Here is a 23858-nt window from a genome sequence, read left to right as displayed (position 1 = left end):
GGTCTTAGCCCTCTGCTCAGAAGATTTTCACTGAATAAGAGAACTGCTGACACTGCTCTGGGCCAGCAAGGCTTCCCACACCTTCTTACCCACTGAAAGCAGAGAGGATCATGGGGCAGGTGGTATGGAGAAGGAACACTGGAGAAGATAGTTTTGTGGCTGGGTTGAGGGTGCAGTGAATGTCATATACAGGGAAGCAGATCATGAAGTGCTAACCTGTCTCCCTTTTTTGTTGCAGAAGGACAAGAAGATGCTATTTTGTCATATGAGCCAGTGACAAGGCAAGAAAGTAAGTCCCCTTCCAAGACTCTTGCCTTTATACTAGTCTCCTGCTCATGGTGTAGGCTACCATAGCAGCAGAAGGAGGGGGTTGAGGGAGAAGGAAGGCTCAACTCATTGCCTATCTAGCCTCTGGGTCATGGCAAAGGTAGAGACCATCCATTGTGCTCCTCGTGCTCTTCTTTTGCCCATTGCTGGGATGCCTTCCAAGGAGAGGGAAGATTTATGAGAAAGGCAAGGGGATGTCTATTTTAGTGAGTGCAGCCTCTGCTAAAAGAGAGGGCTCAGATCCTCCCTTCAGTGTCTGCTTGACCAAAACCTTGCACAGTACTGGTGTCAATGTAGAGATCTCTCCTGAGTCCCTTGGAAGGGGAGATGTTCCTGGTTTCAGACTTGCCTGGGACTTAGATATTCTCAAACTAGCCAGGTGTGGTGATGCACACTGTAATCCCAGCAGTTTGGGAGGCTGAGGTAGGAGGATCTCGAGTTCAAAGCCAGCCTTAGCAAAAGCAAGGCCCTAAGCAACTCAGTGAGACCCTGTCTCTAAATAAAATACAAAATAGGGCTGGGGATGTGGCTCAGTGGTTGAGTGCCCCTGAGTTCAATCCCTGGTACCACACCCCCTGCCAAAAAAAAAAAAAGATATTCTCAAACTAACAGCTTGTTGATGTCTTTTTAGTTTTCACTCTGGTAGCTCCAGAGCTGCTATGTTCTAGTCAGACTTAGTAGTGGACTGGATTCCTTGTGGGGCTTCTGTTCACTGTCTCAACGTTCTTCCTTCCTAGTTCACTACGCAAGGCCTGTGATCATCTTGGGTCCAATGAAAGACCGAGTCAACGATGACCTGATCTCTGAGTTTCCACATAAATTTGGATCCTGTGTGCCACGTAAGAGCCCAGGCAGGCCCCAAAGAAGCGGAGGCTGGGGCCTGGAAATTGCTGCTCTGGGATCAGATTCTAGGGTTCTTGGGAACAGGATTCATTTGATAGTCAGGAAGAGCATAGGCAGAAATATATTCTCCAAGAATTGATGGAGTTGGGAGGACTAAGACACTCTTGGCTTGGCTGCTCTCTGCCCTGGAGAGAAATTTGGCAATGGTCAGGAATGATTAGATGAATGGGGTAGCCCAGCCAAAAAAAATGTTATTTTTTTTGTTCTGTGACTCAATGAACCATTTATTAGGTTTACTGACTCCCATGCCAAGCTCCATACCCTCTGCTCCACCTTTTTGGTCTAGTTTATGCTAAAACAAATAGTCTCCACTGTGTGAGAACTGGAAGTCAGAAGAAAAGTAGACAAGACAGACTTCTTGACCTTTTTCTTCTCACTTAATTGGAAAATATTGGGGTGGCCTTGTGACTCTCCCAGATGAGAGAACCAAGTGAGCTTTAGTGGCCCAGCACAGATCATTGCCCTTTGGTAGCATAGCATTTCCTTTCTTTTTTCAGATACCACCCGGCCTCGGCGTGATAATGAGGTGGATGGACAGGACTACCACTTTGTGGTGTCCCGAGAACAAATGGAAAAGGATATTCAGGACAACAAGTTCATTGAGGCGGGCCAGTTCAACGATAATCTGTATGGGACCAGCATCCAGTCAGTGCGGGCAGTTGCAGAGAGGGTAAGCAGAGAGATATCCTGATTAACTGGGACCCTCAGAGTGAAGACAGAAATAATCTGGCCCAAGTTTCAACACAGAGATTGCCAATGGTAATCTCAAAGCCACACAGTTCTGCATATTTTCATCCTTTTGATAAAGGTGCCTATTTCCCTTACAAAATTCATACTGAAACATCACCCACCATGGAATAGGGACCTTTAGGCAGAAGTAGCCTTTTCTGGATAGTAGAAGCAAAAAGCAGGGCCTGGGTACCTCAAGAATAGGAACTTCTGGGTGGCTCTGGGTCCCCCTTTAGCGGATGTTTGGAATGCCACTGGATTTCTACTTGGAATTGGATGGACCAGGGATAGGTTAGCTGATACAGGTCTTCTTTTTCAGGGCAAACACTGCATCTTAGATGTTTCCGGCAATGCGATCAAGAGACTGCAGCAAGCACAACTTTACCCCATTGCCATTTTCATCAAGCCCAAGTCCATTGAAGCACTTATGTAAGTGTCCACTGAGGCTCAAACATAGCCAGATAGGATGGTGCCCTGGAAAGGAAATGGGGAACAAAATAACTTGTTGGCCAGGGATGGAACCCTATAGAAGCTTGAAGGAAACTGTACCCTAGTTGAGACCACATGCCTCTCAGTCTGTTTGGCGTGCCTGTCATGTGCCCTTGGTTGGGATTTTAACCCTGAAAGATTTGAGGAAAGAGTTGGCCATGAGCCACCACGAGAGAATAGTTGAGCAGGTATTCAGGAAAACTGTAACAGTCCTGTGTTTTAATGAAAACATAAGATCTCCTTTGGAACTAGTTTTTCTTCTGTTTCTTTGGTAGGGAAATGAATCGACGGCAGACATATGAACAAGCAAATAAGATCTATGACAAAGCCATGAAACTGGAGCAGGAGTTTGGAGAATACTTTACAGGTAAGAATCCCTGAAGCCCAGCCAGGGGTACTATGGGACCAACCAGACACCTGATCCTGAAAATGTCTCAGGGAGGTTTAGCCAGAGCTTAGGAAGCCTGTCAGAGTTTCAGGATGCTTTGGAGCTATTGAGCTCAAACCTTCCTAAGCAATCAAGTTCCCTCCATCCGGCCATAGCAGGTTAGCCATTTTGTAGCATAAACACTCATTAGCTGCTGCTTTGGATCATTGGTATGTTCATTCTGTCTTCCTGTCCCTACTAGATTGCAGGCCCCCTCTATTATAACTTTGTTTCTGTCCATCTCTTCCTCGTATTTGCCTTGCATGTTTCAGGTGCTGAATAAATGTTTGGTGTTGATTTCTTGGAGTGTTGTTCAAATTGTCAATGTGTGCATGTGTGTATGAGTGTGTCTGTGTGGTCACTTACTTTTAGAAGGTCATTTCCCAAAAGGTTGGGAAGGCAACCATCCCTCACCTTTTAAAGTACAGTGACATATGTATGTGTGTGCAGGGTGGTGCTGAGAAAATTGAGGCTGGTGGTGCTACCAGGTTTTCTGGGTAAAGAATTCAGAAATGTACTCGCCTGCCTTGGGTCTTTGGAGCTCCCTTTACCGTCAGCATCCGTGTCCTTGTTTGTTGGGCTGACCTCTGACACAGAGCAGATGTGACAGCCCCAGGAGCACTGCCTTTTGCCAGAAATTGTGGTTTTTTGCTCTTCCTCTGGATAACTGGAATTTTCCAAATCTTCGAGGGAAGCTGCTTTAGAATTACAAGCTGCTGGCTTTATGGTGGCCAAGAGCAACATGAGCTCTGCAGTGTCTGGCATGTAGTGGGTGCTCAGTAAACATCTTGTGAATAAACACATTTTCCTGTTCATTGCTACTTACTCTCCCTGTCTCAGAGAGTTGACTTGTAGCCCTGTGCACAGGCACCTAGCCAGTTCCCCTCCTGCCCTGAACTCGCTGACAGTTGATTAGTGAAGCCAGCCTGGGCTTCTGTGAATAGCCATCATGCTGGGGGGCATTGTAGGATTGTTGGGAGAGGCAGGATGACCGGGGTTTGGGTAGTGTGCTGTGGACCACAGTAATAATTTTGTTTTCCTCTTCACTTTAGCCATTGTACAGGGTGACTCACTGGAAGAGATTTATAACAAAATCAAACAAATCATTGAGGACCAGTCTGGGCACTACATTTGGGTCCCATCCCCTGAAAAACTCTGAAGAATCCCCTCCAACCATTCTCTTGTGAACAGAAGAAATCAAGTCCCTCTTCCCTCCTCCCTCTTCATTCCTGTCCCCATGGGGAGAACAAATGACTACTGTTCTTGTCCCCTTTTTTAGATATGTCAAAAAAATTGAGTTTTCTAGTCCTGTTCTTTTTTTTTTAAATTTTTGTTTTGTTTTCATTTATTTTTTGGGATGATGCCATCTCACTCATCATGTGACTGTGCCCATTCCTGCATGGACCTTTCCCAAGCACTATCACAGGTGCAAATCCATCAGAGCCATTGTTTTCATAAAAACCAAGCAGAAGCGAAGAGAAGAGAGGAGGACTGATGGAAAGACAGACTCTGGACAGCTGCACGGCTTGTGAAGTGAGCTAAATGCAGCACATGATGAGGTGCTCCTGGGCACTTCTCCCCATCTGTACTGCTGTCTTGCAGCTCTGAACAGTGCAACGTAATGGCAACAGGAAGTATCTTATTTATATATAGATATATATATGTAATTTATATAAAATATATAGAAATTATTATATATATATATTATACACTCTCCTATAATATATATATATATATATTCACACACATTGGGACTAGAAAATCTATGGAGACTTCGTCAATGGTACTATGTTATTAGAGAAACGCTTTAATTTTCATATTCCAATCAGATGGCATCTTATATCCCACCTGGTTGAGAAGGGTTTGAGAATGGTAGAAAGTGCTGTACGGAGGGCATGCACACTTGGTCATTCTCTTGAGAGCTAAGGCTTACTCTTGGCAGGGTCAGCCTGAGGCCTGAGAGAAAGGGCTTTGGCCTGGGAGTGTGAAGTTTGGAGACTTGACCTGAGAGCAGCTGCTGCCCTGAGGTGCAGTCAGTCCTATGTGTGGAGAGAGAGAGAATGGCTAATGATGCTCCATATAAAATTGCCTATTGTTTTATGCCACCTGATTTGTCTGCATGAGAGGTTTCCTTTTTGTTCATTTTTAAGCTGCTGTTAAACCAAAATCATGTTGTGCTACTGTGTCAGCCTTTTCATTATTCCAAATTTTACTTTTACTATTTAAGTGAATGCGTAGAATCCAATTTGCCAATGTTCTAAAGGCTTCCAAGCTTCTGAAGGAGCCAGGCCGTGGCCGTCCAGTCAGCAGAGGGAAAGCGGGGCCCAGTGGGCTGGGGAGGAGCTGGGCCCCCGCACTGCCACACTGGCCCTTCACTTGCCTGCCAAGGACATGCTGGACTCTAGCTAGGGTTCCTTCATGGGGCCACCGACAGGGACAGGGAGGTGCTTGCCTTCCAGTTCTCTGCTGGGATAGTAGAACAGCATTTGGCTTGGCCAGCCATGTAGTGAGTTTGATTTGGGTATTTTTTGCAGCTGCTCCATATGCCCTACCCCAGCCCCCTCACCAACAGCTGGTAGCTTATTGTTTCTTCAAGAAGAAAGTAGAATTTAATGCTGTAAATTTGAGCTGTAGAGCTAAGATTCACTTACTGGTGAGCCGTGAGACCTTGTTGCTTTCTCCCAGAGTCTGATGGCAGTGACTGCGGTCCAGGGAGTTCTCTGCCCACCACCAATGGGCAGCAGGTGTGGCCCAGCCTTCCCCCCTCCCCACTGTGCTCCTTTGAAGCCAACGTGCCTCCCTCACCTCCATGCTGGAGGGAAGACGCAGGGGAGAATATAGAAATGCTTGGCCCTAAAGTTGAGCCCACTGGATTAGGACCAGTGCGAATGACACAAGTGTTGAAGATGCTTTAAGCACTACCAGCCAAATTCAGGAAATCTGTTCACAGTTATCCTACCAGCATACTGAGGCTAACTGTAAAGTGTGGGGCCCAGAATGAGGGTAATGAAAGGGCAGCAGCTTTCCCTTGGGCAGTACACTGGATTGAAGGCAAAGAGGGATGAAGTTATGGCCATTGTGCCTCTGATGTGGGGGGTGAGCAGGGAGTGTTGATTCTGTGATGGTAACTGACATGTCTGAATGATGCTGGACCCTCCCTCCCTCCCTCCTGGGGAAGAAAAGCAAAGATTCAAAGTAAGCATGACACTAGTTGGTTTACCAGTGTTCCTTCCAAGGAGACATATATTTTTTAATAAATGATAGTTGCAATGAACTGTGGCTCAGAGACCTTCTTGAAGTAATTGAGCAGGGCTGATGGGGGCACAGTGATGGAAAGAGCTGCCCAAGCATTTGCGTGGAGGTTGAAGGACTGTCTCCTCAGTGGATCAGCCAGCAAGCCAGGGCATCCTTGGGATGGGTGCAACCTCTGGGGTGGTGACAGGTCATTTGTGAAACCTGTGTGCTCAGGCTTCTGCTCTGACCCAGATGCTGCCTTATACAGCACTGACCTGATGGGGTTCCACATCCTTGGTAGTCAAATGCAGACTTTTTTTTTTCTAAAAGGTACACAATGTGGGGGAGGCCTGCAGCAGCAAAGAGGTCTGTTAAAAAAAACAGGGGCCAGCTTAGCAGCGGGGAGCTGAATGAGGAAAATGGTAAGAGAAAACTGCCTGCCAGCTATCAGCATTGTGAGAATGAGGGAGGGATGGGGCCCCATTTGCGGTCTTCCCTGTGGTCCTCAGAAGAAGTGTTCATAGCAGGTATCTCTGACATGGTTAATGCCACTGCAGCTCTGTGGAGGAGCCTAAGAAAGTGCTGCCATAATTAAGGTCAAAAACGACAGCCGAATGAATGAGCAACACCAACGTGGGTGGGCTGTGAGCCACAGTAAGGATGATTATCCTCACTTGTTTATGGTGCTTTATTATTTGCAGGGCACTTGGCTTTCCCACATTCTCTCATTTGCTAGAAGGCAGCCCAACAAAAGGGAGTCCCCAGAGAGCTCCATGGGGATTTGAGGAAATTTTAACTCCTGAGTGCAAAGGGAATATAGGTTTTGGCCTATAGTTGTGCTGTGCTGAGACTGTCTTCACAGCCAGTGTCCCTCCTGTAGGAAGTACAGCTGAAGAAAATTATGCCCCAGCATGAGAGATAACTGGGGAAACAATAAAAGGAGTCAGGCCATTGGACCCACAGGCAGCTCCCTGGCTCCATTGAGGAGCAAATTTGGGTCTTCTCCCAGTCCTGCTGCTGATGTCTTGATTTCTTCATCTCTAACAGGAAAAGCCACAAATGTTCATGGGATGATCTATGAGTGAAATATCTGTTCAAACACAAATAACCAACTTTATCTGCAGTTGAAAGTGCTTCTAGACATAAGCTAAGGAAAGCAAAATCTTTCCCCAAAGCAAGTGTGGAAGTCAAGGGCTCAAGGACGAAGCTAATGTGGTTTGCAGAATAAAAGTGGGATTGAGCTGCACAACTGGGAAGAGCTGAGCAAAAAAAAAGGTGGAAACAGAAGGGGCCCTGGGCATGAGCCGGAAGGTCGGTTCTAAAGACAACCAGAGCCTTTTCTGTAGGGACGGTACCTTCTTGGTGCCAACCACTGAAAGCCAAGGTGTGAGAGAACCTCATACAATGAGATGAGCAGTGGCCCAGATGCCTAATGGACTCATGGGGCCATTGGTGTTACCCACTTTGTCTCACTGTTCCCATCTAGGATTTCATGGCCTCAATTCCACTAATCTTTTCATTTAGTCAGGCTGCCTTGGCACTCTAGGACATTTTATTATTGCAAATAATGTTTTGAAGCTCAAATTCCAATTTCCTTAAAAGCCCCCATCACTTCCAAGAGATAGTATAACTGGCTCCATATACCTCACTTCCTCCCCAGTGAACAGGGTGTTAATACCTGTGCTTTGCCAGAAAATAGAACTTCTTTGACAGTGAAGCCTCAACAGATCTCTGCAGAGCCATCCCCATTGTGCACAGCGTGATGCACATGGGTGGCCTTTTCCACTAATTAGACTTGAACTACCAGCACAGCCCATCCTTCCTCTACCCTGGTAGGCTAACCACAAGTATCCAACACTTCTAGAACTAGCAAATAGGTGACCTGAGAGCAGACTTCCCACCTGTGCTCTCCCAGTGAACAGCACTAGCAAGAGAATGTGCTGACTGGCCTTACTGTTTGCCACAAGCAGGCAGCCAAAGGAACCAGCTCCCAAGCTCCTTAGCATGGCCCTTCTGCAATCGGGCCTTGGTTTTTCCTCCTGCTGTTGTCCCCCTCTGCTCCAGCTGTTTGACTTCCCATAATACACTGTAACCTCAGATCTTGGCTCATGCTTCTTTTGCTAATAAATGCCCTTGCTGTCACCCATCTTGCTCACCCAGAAGGCTCTTCTTTTTGTTGTTTCTGTTTGTGTATTGGGGTACTGGGTACTGAACTTGCAGTGCTCTGCCACAGAACTGAATTGCAGTCTTTTTTTTTTTTTTTTTTTTTTGAGATGGGGTCTTACAGTGGGGCACACCTGTAATCTTAATGACTGGAGGCTAGGTCAGGAGGATTGCAAGTTTGAGGTCGGCCTGGCAACTTAGATCCTGTCTCAAAATAAAATGTGTGTGTGTGTGTGTGTGTGTGTGTGTGTGTGTGTGTGTGTGTAAAGCTAGGGATGTAGCTCAGTGGTAAAGCTCACCTGGATTCAATCCCCAATATAAAAACAACAAAAAAATAAGCCCCTCTACCTATGCCACCTTTCCTGAACCAACTCCTTCCCTGGAGGTGGAATTGACCCTCCCTTCCTGTGTGCTTTGTCCTCTAACAGCTAACATCTGTTTCCTGCTTGCTTATGCAATACTACTCCATCTATTGCCAAAAATGGTCCTATGGTGTAGGTGCTTTTTATTATCCCTATTTCCTAGATGGGAAAACTGAAGTACAGTGTGGTCACATGACTAAAAGGTGACAGAACTATGAACCAAACAGACAATCTGGCTGTAGCAGCTATGCTCTTAAGTACCATGATGGCCTGTCACTTTGTAATACTCAGAACATGGTGCTGCCTTTATCTTTATTTCTGTCTCCTAGTCTCTTTGAGATCAGAGACTGTTTTGCTCATCTGCAAATCCCCAGCAGTCAGTGCGGAGTCCACAGAGCGTAGGTACTCGGGGGGAAAAGAGAAGAGCTACAATATTCTTTGGCTCAACCTTAGAGGGAAGTGATTTGAGTAGATCCAAGCCTGTGTTGATTGAATTTGTTTGCTTTCTGGACTTCTGCAACTTCCTCTGGCATACTGCTCCATCCTATGTCCCCTCTCTTTTTCATCTTCTAAGGCTTCCCCCTCCTTTACACACTTTTGTCTTCTCACCCAGAGCCAAATTGTCTACCTACCCTGCACCCCTTTACTGACCATCATTCCATCCATTCAAGTGCCTGTAAGCTCTCAAAGGCCAGCCCTCATTGCCTAAGCTTGACATTCAGAGACCCTAGAAAAATGAAAATGCTGTGTCTCTTCTCTCCTGATGACTTCATTTATGTCTAAGCTACCCCTTCCCTACCATAGGCTCCACAAAGTAGCACCATTGTCCAACATTCCACACTCAAGCTCTGATCTGTCTCCTTTAGGTCATCACATCCAGTCTCTTACCAAAACATCTTGATTATTTACAGTGTCTTCAACATGGTCCTTGTAGTCATTATCACTCATTATCACAGCCCCTACGCTTGAACATCAAGAGATGCTGCTTGTAAAGCACTTACTGATGGGCATTGTGCTTGGAGCTGGCAAGATAATGACAGAATAAATACAGTCCCATTCTCAAGGACCCTATAATCTATAGAGATGTAGCAAAAAGGAAGTAAATGACTATAGAATTACATGTGACTGTGAAGGCCACGAAGAAAATGCACAGGGTACAATGACAGAGGTGGTGGTGGGGAATGTGCTTGGAAAAGACCCAGGGAAGTCTTTGAGGAGGTGACATGCAGGTGGAAGCCTGTAGGATCAACAGAACCAGACTGGGGAGAGGACATGGATGTGAGAAGGGAACATCCTTTACTGCACTGGCCTAGTCTGCTTTTGCAATGTTATCTCCTGATATTTCTCTACAAACTCCTTGTAGAGGACTCTCTATACACTCCTTGCCTTTTTTCTTGGAGTATGTCCTGGGTCTGTGATTCTAGTCCCTATCTCTCCTTTAATGACCCTTAAAGCTCCAGCTCAAATATCACCTTCCATGAGGATGTTGCTGATCACTCCAAAAGAGCTCCCCCTTCTCTTGTACCATCCTAGAAGTTTATACTGAACTTATTCTTCCCTCTCTCACTTGGTAGCTATTTGCCCAAATATACTTCTCCAAATGGAAAAAAAAAAAGCTTCTAGAAAGCTAGGATTCTACATGGCCTATTATTCCATCCCTTCCAGCAACTAATGCATGACAAATGATTGTAAATCTTCCCTTTTCTGGGCCTCACTGTCTTACTTGAAAACACGAGGAAGTTGGAGAGATGCTGTTTAAGGTCCCTCCCAGCTCTACAGTGTACCGAGGATGATAAAACAGAAAAAGGGCACATACTACACTGAATCCCTCACAATGCATGCCTTTTGTGAATTTTTATTTTTTAAAAAATTGAACAGTGAGGCAGCTGATATAAAAAGGCTTAAATACAGCTGCCAAAGAACATGGCACATGAGCACATTTGGTTTCTATATAATCAAACATTATATACATAAGCAGACTCAACGCCTACTGTGATGGAGCAGAGGACCCCTGGGAGATGTCTGGACAAGAACAAGGGAAAATTGCCTTTTCCCAGTTGGACAGAGGGATAAGATTCCAGGATAGCTTAAAAAATATAAAACTTCAGCATAGAATCACTTCTTTCAGTTGGACCAAGAAATAACGCTGGGGAAATATAAAAATGGAAGTGACAAAAGTTCCCCCAGAAGGCCTACTAAAAAAGAGTTGTCGCTCCCTAGCTCTTGCAGGTAACACTGAGATGGTGGAAGGGTGGGATGGTGTGGGTACTCCCAGGTGAGACTGACCAGGAGGCGTGAGACCTATCCTAGTGCCCTAAGTAAGTGAAGAATCAGGTTTGTCTTTGGACTGCTTTGGGTGGTTCTTCAAAGAGCAGTTCACCTGGTGTAATCACTGTCCTTCTCATATTAAAGTCTAGTTTTAGCCCTTGCCATTCCACTGAAATTGTGATCTCAAAAGTGACTTGCAAGCTGGACATGGTGGCACACACCTATAGTGCCAGTAATTTGGGAGTAAGGCAGGAAGATTGCAAGCCTGAGACTAGCTTCAGTGATTTAGTAAGACCCTCCCTCAGCAACTTAATCCCTGTCCCCAAATGAAAAAAACATAAAGGGCTGGGAATGTAACTAAGTGGTTGAGCACCCTTTGGTTCAATCTCCAATACTGCCAATTTTTTTTTCCAAAACAAAATTTTAAATAAATAAATAATGAAAAGGGCTGGGTATGTAGCTCAGAGGTAGAGCACTTGCCCAGCACGTGGAAGGCCTGGGTTCCATCTCCAGCCATCCAATTTACTCACTGTTGCCCAGTTTAATATTCCCAGGGTTCATTTCTGATCCTGCCACTCCTCAGCTAAAAACCCTTCAATGGTCAAGCAGGGTGTAATGGCACATGCATATATTCCAGGTACTCAGGAGCCTACAGCAGGAAGGTCACTGAAGCCCAGGAGTTTGCCATCAGCCTGGGAAACAGTGAGACTGTCTCAAAAGAGGAAAAAAATACATCCGTGGATTATGCCATGCAGTCCAAGCTCCTTGACCAGACAGTGGAGGTCATCCAACCAACTTTTTTAACCTTTCTCCCACTATTTCCCTTTAAGCACTTTATGCTGCAAATACACTGTCCTTCATAAAAAGACTATGTGCCTTCACCATGATGCTGTTTTTGCCTGGAAGACCCTTCCCCTCCTTATATATCTTTAAAATCCACAAAGCTATTCCATCTCCAGAAAGCATTTCCTGATCTCCCTCTTTGGAATCTAAGTTCCTTCCCCTCACTTTCATAAAATAATTTTCTATCTTTAATTGTATCTAATACAATAAATGTAGGCCCCACCTCTTCCCCTATCATACCATAAGTTCATTGAGGACAGGATCTGGATCTAAACTACAATCATTCATTGGCTTGATGAACAGATAAATGAATGAATGAAGGAATGAGTGAATCATTGATTGCTTCTTGACAATATGAATATTGTCTTTGATCATATACAATGTTTGTGCTTGTGGTCCTGGGATGGAACTCTGGACCTTGTGCATTCCAGGCAAGCACTCTACCACTGAGCTACATCCCCAACCCTGAGTATATATTATTTTTTAAAAATATATACTCTTTTATATATGGTGCTGAGAATCATACCTAGTGCCTCATACATGCTGGACAAGCAATCTACCACCAAGCTACAACTCCAGCCCCTGACTACATATTCTTGTTGCCATTTTTTTCCTTTTCTTTCTTGTGGTAGTGAAGATTGAACTGAGAGCCTTGTGCATACTAGGCAAGTGCTCTACCACTGAGCCTTTCTTATTGTCATTTAACAGAGCTATGGGAAAACTACCAACTCAAACAAATGCTGCCAATTTCCACCCTTTTTCACCTCTTATTCTAACAAGTGTCTAACAAGTGTCCTTCCTGTAAGTGTGAGTGGCCTCACCAAAGGAGATTTAGAAATCATCTTCAAGGACTAAGAAGTTGTGGGCAGAAAATTCAAGGACCTAGGGAGACTAGTTGATGTTTTCTTCTTACAAAAGAATATATGGAAGATGAAATGGCTGTCTTTAGGGATGGAATATTAGAATAGAATTTGTTTTGACTGGATCATAGTTTAAAATACTGATTGCTGGGCTCCTGGCTAAGGACACAGTACTCTATGATAACTGGGAAAAATGTGTTTACCCAGAGCCTTACTGATCTGATAAAGAGAACTTTAAATTGAAAATGGAGGGGGAAAGGAGCAAAGTGCCCTGACAATATTAAAATCAATTGCTATGGATTATATCAGATATGACAGCAAGAACAGCACTGGGGGAGGTTATTTGGGAAAAGAGTCAGTAATAGAACTAAAAGCTTCAGCTATTTTAGTTGATACACAGCACATGTGTTAGTATGAACCATATAAAATTACCAATATCCAACTCTTTCTGACCTACAAGAATGGTAATTTCATAAGGTTCAACTTAATAGTATAAGATAAATTTTAAATGCTAACTCAAGGTAATACATATTCGCTAAGAGGTCCCACTAAGACTTGGAGGAATGCAACTTGCAAATGATATCTGACATTAGAGGAAACACATTAGTAAGTAGGTGCTCTTTGTAAGGGGAGGAGACATGGTGCTATATGCATAGAAATCCACATAAATGAGGACCGAGCCCTCTACAGAGTTTTGGTGAAGTAACAAGGGGAAAGGAAGAGAGGTTGTATAGTGAAGTGCATGGCACCCTATCCAATTACAGAAATGGATGATGTATACCCAATGGATGCAGATCTTAAAAATTGACACAGGGAAAGATACAGCAGCAAGGAAGAACTTTGTTCAAGGTTGATTCCTTTGCCTAAAAGCAGAACATTTAGAGATTCTCTTTTTAATTTTTTTAGTTGTACACAATTCCTTTGTTTTGTTTATTTATTTTTATGTGGTGTTGAGGATCGAACCCAGGGCCTCACATGTGCTAGGCGAGCGCTCTACCATTAAGCCACAACCCCAGCCCCTAGAGATTCTTTACTTGTCTTCCTGACAATATTACCCCTCTGAAAGTAATCAACAGGAGGGACTGTTTGTTATTTATTACCTAACTGACTTGAACAATAACCATATTGTCTTAGTTTGTAAGTACATAAGGTTAACTACAGTAAGGTATTTTGCTTTAGAATTTAGAAAGGCAGACTTGGATTCCGTGTTCAGAAAATAAAAGATAGCAGGAAGGCAAAAAAAAAAAAAAAAAAAAGAGCATGATACCATAGATCTGGCTTTAAGCACAGCTATGCCATTGATTAGCTGTGGTACCTTGGTTAAGTTAACTCTCCAAGCTTTAGGTTCCTATGGGAATGTTGGGAGGTAGGGGAGCAAGAGAAGGGCATGGAATGATCAATGGCATGGAATCACCTACTTCACAAGGTGGTTCTGACAAGTGAATGAGATGGCACTATGCATCAGTCTTTAAAACTTAGTAGGTATGCATTAATTGTTAGTTTTCTTTTACTTTCTACTTAGCTGCTCTCACAAATGGGTTGAAAAGCTCTTAAAAACTAAAATTTGACCCTATAATGATGAATTATTTTAATAAAGTAAAAGGAGAGGTAACTAAAGAAAATGCTGCAGATGCACAGAGGTCTTTGGTGCTAACACATTAAAAACATGGAAAAACAAGAATGTCGTCTGACCATATGAAATAGTAACTGAAACTACAAAACCATGTCAGGAAGGCCTGACCCAATAGGAATTAATTTTAGGTGTAAGAAAAAGGTTATTTACATTTTCATTTTCATTAAGAAATCAATCAAGAAGGCCTCAAAGTCCATGCACTGGGACAGATATTATTCTTTTTAAAATTATAATTAGGTGTTCAAAAGTTATAAATATTAGGTACACATAAAAACGTGAATAGTGCCACAGGGTATAAAATGAAAAACAAAATTTTATAATTCTTACCAAACAAAGAAAGCCAACCCTCTAATTCCCACTTTGGTTTGTTTTTTTTTTTCTAACATCCAAACTGTCCATTAGGCTGGAAAGGGTCAAGTAGATATTGGCAGGAGGCAGCTGAGGATCTTAGTAAGAAAATTGTAAGAGAGCACTGAGATGCTTTAAATGATTTTGGGTCTCTTGGCCTAGACAAATTTTATATCAGGATATTGAGGGAAGCTGCAGAAGAGATTGCTGAACTACTTACTGCCTATAAACTTTAGGGAATTCTGGGGAATAAAACATGAATAAGACATGCTAGATGCCTGGAAAAGGACATATGTTCCCTTTTTGTTGAAAGAGAAGATGGATCTCCCTCTTTTTTGTTTGTTTGTTTCAATTAGTTTTTTTTTTTAATTTTTATTGTTGGTTGTTCAAAACATTACATAGTTCTTGATATATCATATTTCACACTTTGATTCAAGTGGGATATGAACTCCCATTTTTACCCCATATACAGATTGCAGAATCACATCAGTTACACATCCATTGATTTACATATTGCCATACTAGTGTCTGTTGTATTCTTCTGCCTTTCCTATCCTCTACTATCCCCCCTCCCCCCTCCCCTCCCCTCTTCTCTCTCTACCAGGAGGGTTTCATCTTAATCCCAGGTAAGTTTCTAGAATATGTCACAAGAGTACTTAGAAGGGAACTAGTGGTCATAAAGAGTTTATAAAACCTTTTACCTTACAATACAGAATGAGCTCATTTTCTTTTTTCAAATGAGCTTAGTATATCAATGTAGATGGGTAAAGCAGAGAAACGCTGTAGCAGTGTAGCTGAGGCCCAGCGATACATTGACAAATCATTCGTGATGTCCTTGGGAAAAGGTTGGGAGAATATATTGTATAATTTTTGAGTGGGCAAAAGGGTTTTTTGTTTTGTTATTTTTTGTTTTGGGTACTGGGGACTGAACTCAGGAGCACTTTACCACTGAGCTACATCCCCAGCCCTTTTTAAAATTTTTGAGATATGGTCTTGCTAAGTGGCCCAGGCTGGCCTCCAACTTGTGTTCCTCCTGCTTCAAGTCACTGGGACTATAGCCATGTGTCACCATGCCTGGCTTCTGAAAAGTGTAATTAAAGAAACATGGAATCACAAATGATGGCATTAATTAATGGCAATATGTGTGAAAAAAAAACAAGACTTAATAGCTTTTATTTGTTCTTTCAGCAAATACTTATTCAAGGTATCAGGTAGTGTGCCAGACACTGATAATATAGAAGATAACAAAAACATGAGCTGACCTCATGAAACTTAGACTATTGAAGGAAATATACATTAATCCAATTGTTTCACAAATTTATGTCCACAAACTGTGAAGAATCAAATAGTGCTAAGAGGGCTTGTAACAAGAGAATCTGACCTTGTCGGGGAAGGAAGATTTATCTGAGGAGCTGACATGTGAACTGACTTCCCAAGGATATGGGAGGAAACTAAGGTGAAGGTAAGGGAGGGCAAATGGTAAGTCCACTGAGCCAGTGATATGATGATATGAAATGCCTGTTTTAGTGTCAGGGAGTCCCCTTCACTTCTCTTTGGCAGGGGTTAGGGCCAGAGTCAGGGTCAGGACTGGGATGGGGCTCACCTTGCTTGCTATATGGGATTGTCAGTGTCCCTGGAGTTCAGGCCAAAGCAGCAGCCCTCTTTGTCAGGAAGGTGGTGTTAGAGCTGAGAAGATGGACCATGTTGTTGCAGACAGATCACACAGAGAGTATGAGCAAACAAATCAATACTTGAGCTTAATGAGAGCCAGTTGGAAGAAAGGCTAGAATAAACTCTCTGGTGTTGAACTAAAAATGAAGATATCAGTATGAATTCATGGCTTTACATAAATGCATGTGTTTGTTGATAAGCATGTATATGCATACACTGTGAATATGTAAATATACATACACACATTTATTTCATAGCTCTGTCCACTGAGATAAATGACAGCACCTCAGTAACAATGAATACACCTAGGGCCTAGATCTTGGGCATTAACTACCATTCTCCATTAAAAGAAACTAGAGCTCCCTGGAGAAATGACTGATTCCAGGTGTTTTAGCTTTTTCATAACTATGACTAAAATGCCTAATGAGAATAATTTAGAGGAGTAAGTTTATTTGGAGCTCATAGTTTTAGCCCATAGACAGCCAATTCCATTGCTCTGGGCCCAAAGTGAGCAGCACATCATGGGGTAAGAATCCAGCAGAGGAAAGCTTTATAACTAATCACAGTAAGGAAGTAGTGGGAGTTGGAAGGAAGAAGGAGCCACAGGAAAGATGCACCCTTCCAGGGCATGCCAGCAGTGACCCACCTCCTCTCTCTATGCCTCACTTGCCTATGGTTACCACCTGGTCAGTTCAGTCAAACTAGGATGGACTGATTAGCTTACAGCTCTCATAGCCCAATCACTTTACCTCTGAATATTCCTGCAGAAATACAAGAGCTTTCGGGGGACAGTTCATATCCAAAACTAACACCAGGGCTGGGACACAGAGAGCACAAGATAAGCCTAGAGTATCTTATTATGCCATAAAATAGTGTTCAAGATGATGGGAACATACCAAAAGGGCAGAGGAGCCAGACTTGAGCAGCAAAATAATATCAGTGAATTATAATCCACTGAATAAAACAAGATTTTGTTAGTATAAACTAAAATGTAGTTTAAAATGTGAATATGTAAGTGGGAGTGGGAGTGGGATGGGGTATAATACAGTGGTAGATCACTTGCCTAGCTTGCACAAGGTCCTGGGTTTAATCAAAAGAGTAAAGACTGGGGGAGAAGAAAAAGCTTTACCTAACCAATGCCAACTAATAATGAAGGGGGAATGATGGAAACAGAACAATCAACATTTAGCAGCTATCAAAATAAAACTGGATTCAGAAAAGAATTTTCACCAGGTACCAAAATTAGTGGGTGAAAGTTTAATGAGGAATAGAATATATACTTAGTTTCAAAGTATCTTCCACCAAGTACTTTGTAATTGCTAACTGCAAAATATTTATCAATTAACTTGACATTAGAGAAACTTTGCAGCCACTATCTTAATTTTAACCAGTCAGGTGCAAATAAATACCATGTGCCTGCTGGTGTAAGTCACCAGGAACCCATTGCTTTTGTGGTATGCCTTGCCAGAGGCATACCATATACCGGACTCACCTAAATCGAGGTTCATGGTACAAAGTAATTAGCCTGTACTCTTTAAGTCAAGGTCATTTGCAAGAGACAAAGGAGATATGAAAGCAAAGTGCAACTTATGGTCCTGAATTTATGAAGAACTTTATTAGGATAATAATAAATGAAATTTGAATGGGTTCTATGGATTAGATGTTAAAATTGTAACATTGTTACTTTCCCAATTTTAAAGGTTGTACTGTGATTATGTAGGAGAGTATTCTGCTTTTATGAAATATACACTGAAATATTAAAGGGTAGTAGGGGAGGATGTCTGCAAATTAATCTCAGCTGGTTCAGAAAGATGCAGTGAATAATAAGGCAATGTGATTAAATGTTAAGCAACAGGGAGGCTGGGTGAAGTGTGTATGGCAGTTCTTTGTGCTTACCTTTAACTTTTCTTGAGTATGAAAGTATTTCAAAATCAAAAGTTAAAAATGTTAATACAGATCGACAGGGAGAAAAAACCAACATGATCTCACAGAACACTAATGCTAGTCTAGGCAGAATGTGGCTGCATGGGTCAATACTCACTGGAACATGGGACTTGGCTTTTAGAAGTTAGGGTGACCAGATCACATGGAGGAACAGCTAAGAGGCCTGAAGATGCTTTACCCTGAAGAAGAAAAAACCTAGAGGATAGGAAGCAGCTCACTTGCATCTTCCATTCTCCAAAGGTGTCTGGGACAGAGATGGCAGACCTGCCACAGGGAGATAGACTGCTCTTCAGTATGAAGAAAAGCTTTTTACCAGCGAGAGTGAGAAAGATGATATATAGATGATGACAGATAGATGATAGATGAAAGAAAGAAAGAAAGAGAGAGAGAGAGAAAGAAAAAGAAAGAAAGAAGAAAGAAAGAAAGAAAGAAAGAAAGAAAGAAAGAAAGAAAGAAAGAAAGAAAGAATTATCTTAGGAGTTCCCTGACAGAGATTATGTTCTAATAGAGACTGGGCATCCTTCCAATGAAGTTTGTGATTCTCTGTCATCTTTAGGTATTGGGAATTCAAGCACTTTGGAAATAAAATGTTGTGTTGGACTGGGATGAACATTCCCTATTGCTCACAAGGTACATAAAGAATCTTGCTCTCACACGGGCTATTTCAATATAATCTTTAGGAATTTGGAAAATTCATCCATTCCCTATAAATGAGCTGGTCACTGGGTAAATGTCAAAATGCTTTTATTTAAGAAAATTCATTCATCAACATGAGAACATGGCATGAGAAAACAGAAACAAAAACTCAAAAGAGAAAATGGCAAAAATTGAAATATTCAGCAGTTTAGGACAATACATTTTCTTCAAGTGCTGTGAGCTTGCCTGCTCAGAAACTTTGCTCTGGTAATTCTCACTCTTCATTAAAAAGTGAACCCTTCTTTTTATCTAATACTTCCATGAGCTCACTATACAGAGCATTCATCTAGAAAAGAAAATAGCAAATAAATTTCTTGAGAAGAAAAGGAAATTTGGGAAAGTTCCATTGTCATAGCACAGAATTCTAACCCTTATCTTCTGCCATCCAAGGATCCATTTGTGGGAGCAAATACAGTCCTCTATTAAGGCAGAGGGATCCAAATGCATTAGATCTGTTTAATTAGGAACAGGCAAAGGTACTCAAAACAGAAAAGATTCTTTTCTCTTTCTTTTGTGGTACTGGGGATTGAACCCAGGGGCACTCTACCACTGAACTATATCCCCAGCCATAGATATATATTGAGATGGTCTCCCTAAGTTTCCCATGCTGGCCTCAAACTTGAGATCCTCTCATTTCAGACTCCTAATTAGCTGGGATCATAGGTGTATTCCATTGTGCCTGGGATTCTTTACTTTTTTTGGAAACAAAGATTTTTCTGCACTGAACCTCTCCTGTTTAGCTAATGGCCCAGTTGCCTGTAACTGAAAATAGTTCCTGGAGGAAATGCCTATTTGAACAGCCATTGCTTTGAGCAGAGGCCCGTCCTTCCCCGCATGCACTGGCATTGACAGTGACGCATCTTTCCAGAGCTCACTCTTGGCAGTCTTCTTAATTAGATTCCATTTGCTATCCCTAAGTTTCCTCCTGTTCTCCCTCTTTCCTGGTTTTTGCTCTAAGAGTTTATTGTGTACAGTCCCCTAACTCCTGAAGTTATATGAAACCACTGAGAGGAAAAATGATTAATATCCTTGCCTAACCAAGGAAGGTCATTGGGTCCTTATGGAGAGCCCAGCTAAACACTCTCTCCCCCCTAAGTCATGCTACCTTAGCCCTTTCCCTCTTTACCTGAGTCTCATAGTTTCCCTTGAGGGAGCCAAGGTGATGAAGGAAACGCAACGCCAGGCCACACCACTTTTCAGCAGACACATACTTGCTCCTGTTAAACATAAGTATTCCAGTATTCCAGGATTTGGTCATCAGCCAGAGAATCTCTATTTCTGGGTAGCCTTCCTGAAATCAAGAACAGTGGGTGTTCTACAGTTATTACTGTCACAACTCATTGTAGCTCTTCCTGTATCAATGCTGTGTCTCATTATTTTAAACAGTGAATGTTCTGCTAGCATGAAGGAAAGCCTGTGCTCTGGGCAGTAGGAGAGCAACTTGAAGTCTATCAGCTGTAGAATGTTCCCTAGCAACATTTCATGAAGTGAAACATAAATGGAAAAGGCAATGAGGTCCTCTTCGACTGAAAAAGAATTAGAGACAAATTCCTGGTCTCCCTGAATTAGGATACAGAGGAAAAACCTATTTCCTGTTTGGGGCTTCCCTTGATGCTGTCCTCTGTCAATTGTCTCCCCAATTTCTACCTCCACATTTAAGAGTTTGTCAAGAAGTAATTTTCCCAAGGTTCTCAATTTCTACTCGTGGAATAGACATGATATTAATTTTTACTACTGAGATATGAACAAAGGGCACATTTCTATGATGGTCCTTTAGCCTTATCAGTCACCTTTACCATGACTAACCACAGGATTATATTACCTTCTTCACAGAATTTTTCAATAGTGAGAAGGATTAGTCCCAAGGTGGAACATAAAAAGAGCATTCATGTTAAAGTCCTTCATCTGCACAAAAGGTCTCAGGCCCCTGAAGGGGGAGATGTGACAGAACACTTAGGCAACAGCTTCTTCAGTGTCAAGGATGTTGTCTCAGCTGTCATTCATTCATTTGGATCCATAAAAAAATTACCATGCATAAGAAACATTTTGACGATGAGGGTACTGTGAGGAATAACACAAAGCTCTTATCACAAAGGACACAATGCCTTTGGAGAGGCAAGGCATCCATATATATAAAGATAGCTTAACTGCTAAGGATATAGCTCAGTGGTAGAGTGTGAAGCATAGCATGTAACTGAGGATTAGACAGAGTGACAAAGTTATTTATTCTCTAGTTCATTAAGAGATGACTGCTAGGATAGCTCAGAGGTGACCTAGTCCCTACCTGAAATCTTTCTCTCTGTCCTTGTCCAATTGACAAATTTCTACTTATGCTTCAAATTCACAAGCAGAATTATTTCTCTGTTCCCACAGTAAGCTTTCTCTTACCATTCCTCTAGTACAAATTACATCACAATATTTTAACACATTGTCTCTTCTTATATATATTTATCTCCTCCAGACTGTTGAGTTCCTTGGAGTAGAGGGGATTATTTTTGTTCCGTTTTTGTATCTCCAGAGTTCCTACACTATGCCTGGCACATAATGGAAGCACACAAAAATTTTCTTAATGAATTAGTGAATGAACAAATGGTTAAATTTCCAGTTAAATGTGAATTCCTAAGAGAGTTTTTTCCTGACTCTCCACAATTTCTTGCTCAAATCTCTTTGCTCATAGTACCACAAAAGTACTTCTAACACTGTCTTCTTGTCTGTCTCCACCACTAACAGGGGGAGTTCCCTGAAGGCAAAATGTCATTCAACTTTGTGTATTCACAGCCTGGTCCAGTGATACAGAGTATGAGTGTTGTCATTTTAACCAAATGAATGAAAAAAAAAGTGACCAAACAAACATGATCTGAGAGTAGATGAGCCAGATAGAGATATGCAGAGATCATATGAAATGTCCAGAATAAGCAAATCCATAGAGACAGAAAGTAGATCAGTGGTAGCCAGGGGCTGGGGAAGGGAAGAATGAGGGAATGTCTGCTAATGGGTACAGCGTTTCCTTTAGGAGTGATAAAAATGTTCTGGAATTTGATAATGGTGATAGTTGTACAATTCTGTGAACAACATCCACTGAATTGTGTACTTTTTTTTTTTCTACCAGGGATTGAACTCAGGAGCACTTGACCACTGAGCCACATCCCCAGCCCTATTTTGTATTTTTTTTTTTTTTTTAGAGACAGGGTCTCACAGAGTTGCTTAGTGCCTCACTTTTGCTGAGGCTTGCTTTGAACTCGCGATCCTCCTGCCCCTGCCTCCTGAGCTGCTGGGATGGCAGGCGTGCACCACTGTACCCAGCTTGAATTGTATACTTTGACATAGTGAGTTTTATGATATATAAAATTAAATATCAACAACAAATAAAAATATAGATTCACAGAAAAAGAAAAGGTTACTTCAAATGGGCAGAAGAGAACAAAAACTTGTATTTGAGAGCAAGTTCTTTTCTTGTATTTGAGAGCAAGCATAATATGGTTTGGCCTAAGCAGACAATTTATGTAGAGTAATTAATGGGAAAGGAGACTCAAGTGTAGGATGGGCTTTTTAAGCATTTCCTACATGCTCTTCCTCAGAACATTAGTGTCATCAGAAATGTTAACAGATGGTCTATGAATACAAGGTTCTTAGTCAAATAAGTTTTGGAAATGCTGTGTTCTATATATCATCTTCTTGCAACATTATAATGCATATTAATTCATTGAACATTTAAGGAAGTTTTACAGTAAAGAAACCATGTTACTTTTTTTTTTTGGTACCAGGGATTGAACCCAGGGGTGCTTAGCCACTGTGCCTTATCTCCAGCCTTATTTATTAATTTTATTTAGAGACAGGATCTCACTAAGTTGCTTAGGGTCTCGCTAAGTTTCTGAGACTAGCTTTGAACTTGTGATCCTTCTGCTTCAGCCTCCCAAGCCTCTGAGATTACAGGTATGTGCCACCACACCCAGCCCATGTTACTTTTTTAATCTTGGTAAGAAGGACTAATATCCTGTGAGGTAGAGTGCAAGAGGTTTTGCATTATAAGCCATGGGATTTAGAATTATTCTGTTGCCAGTGGAAAGGCACTGAAACATTTTGGGAAGAAAGTGATATAATGAAACTGTAGTTTTAATAAGATCAAGATGCCAGTGGTGTTTAGAAAAGACTGGAGTGTGAAAAAACACAGACAGGAAGACTTGGGGGGATGTGTTTTCTTCCTTGCTTGTTTTTGCAGTGCTGTGGGTCTAACTCAGGGCTTTCCAAATGTCAGCAAGCATTCTAACACTAAGCTACCCCCAGCCCAAGATTTGTTTAAAGGGGATAGTAAGAGTCTAAGAATAAAGTGATGGGGGTCAAAGTAGAACAGTGACATTGAAAAGATGTTAAGAAACATTCTAAAGAGAGAATCAGTAGAACCTGGTAACCAATTTGATACAGGAAATAAAAGTTAGGTCAATTGAAAATGGCTCTAGGGCTGGGGTTGTGGCTCAGTGATAGAGTGCTTGCCTCACATGCATGGAACACTGGTTTTGATCCTTAGCACCACATAAATAAATAAAATAAAGGTATTGTGTCCATCTACAACTAAATTTTTTTTATTTTAATTTTTTTTTAGTTACACATGGACACAATATCTTTATTTTGCTTATTTATTTTTATGTGGTGCTGAGGATCAAACCCAGGGGCTTACACTTGTGAAATGAGTGCTCTACACAGGGCCACAACCCCAGCCCTACAACTATTTTTTTTTAGCTACACATGACAGTACAATGATCTTGACAATTCATACATTTGAATATTTTTTTTTTTAAAAAAAGAAAGAAAATGGCTCTAAAATACAAAGTTTCAGAGAATACTGGTAAAATTAAAAGAAAAGATGGCAACAAAGTAGAACAAATTGAAAAAAAAAAGAAAAAAAGATGGAAGGAAATATTTCTGGGAATAAGGGATCAAGATAGTGATAAGTTCTATTTTCA

The 23858-nt window shown here is 41.9% G+C and overlaps 2 protein-coding genes across 9 annotated transcripts in view; one reads left to right on the top strand and one right to left on the bottom strand.

Annotated features, from left to right (window-relative positions):
- Dlg3 (discs large MAGUK scaffold protein 3) overlaps positions 1–6149 on the top strand; it is a 54133-nt gene extending 47984 nt beyond the window's left edge. For all 7 annotated transcript variants that reach the window (XM_077107351.1, XM_077107350.1, XM_077107348.1 and 4 more), the window contains 6 exons: positions 239–289; positions 1065–1166; positions 1728–1900; positions 2279–2388; positions 2724–2815; positions 3928–6149. In XM_077107351.1, the coding sequence (XP_076963466.1) occupies positions 239–289; positions 1065–1166; positions 1728–1900; positions 2279–2388; positions 2724–2815; positions 3928–4034 (635 nt within the window). In that variant the 3' untranslated portion in view covers positions 4035–6149. The remainder of the gene's footprint in view (positions 1–238; positions 290–1064; positions 1167–1727; positions 1901–2278; positions 2389–2723; positions 2816–3927) is intronic.
- Positions 6150–18986: 12837 nt separating this feature from the next.
- Tex11 (testis expressed 11) overlaps positions 18987–23858 on the bottom strand; it is a 285555-nt gene continuing 280683 nt past the window's right edge. For both annotated transcript variants that reach the window (XM_077106381.1, XM_077106382.1), the window contains 2 exons: positions 20024–20188; positions 18987–19183 (listed from right to left, as the gene is read on the bottom strand). In XM_077106381.1, the coding sequence (XP_076962496.1) occupies positions 19112–19183; positions 20024–20188 (237 nt within the window). In that variant the 3' untranslated portion in view covers positions 18987–19111. The remainder of the gene's footprint in view (positions 19184–20023; positions 20189–23858) is intronic.

Source organism: Callospermophilus lateralis, chromosome X (genome assembly GCF_048772815.1).
Source record: "Callospermophilus lateralis isolate mCalLat2 chromosome X, mCalLat2.hap1, whole genome shotgun sequence".
In the NCBI taxonomy this organism is placed as follows: domain Eukaryota; kingdom Metazoa; phylum Chordata; class Mammalia; order Rodentia; family Sciuridae; genus Callospermophilus; species Callospermophilus lateralis.
This window is presented reverse-complemented; position numbering and strand designations above follow the sequence as displayed.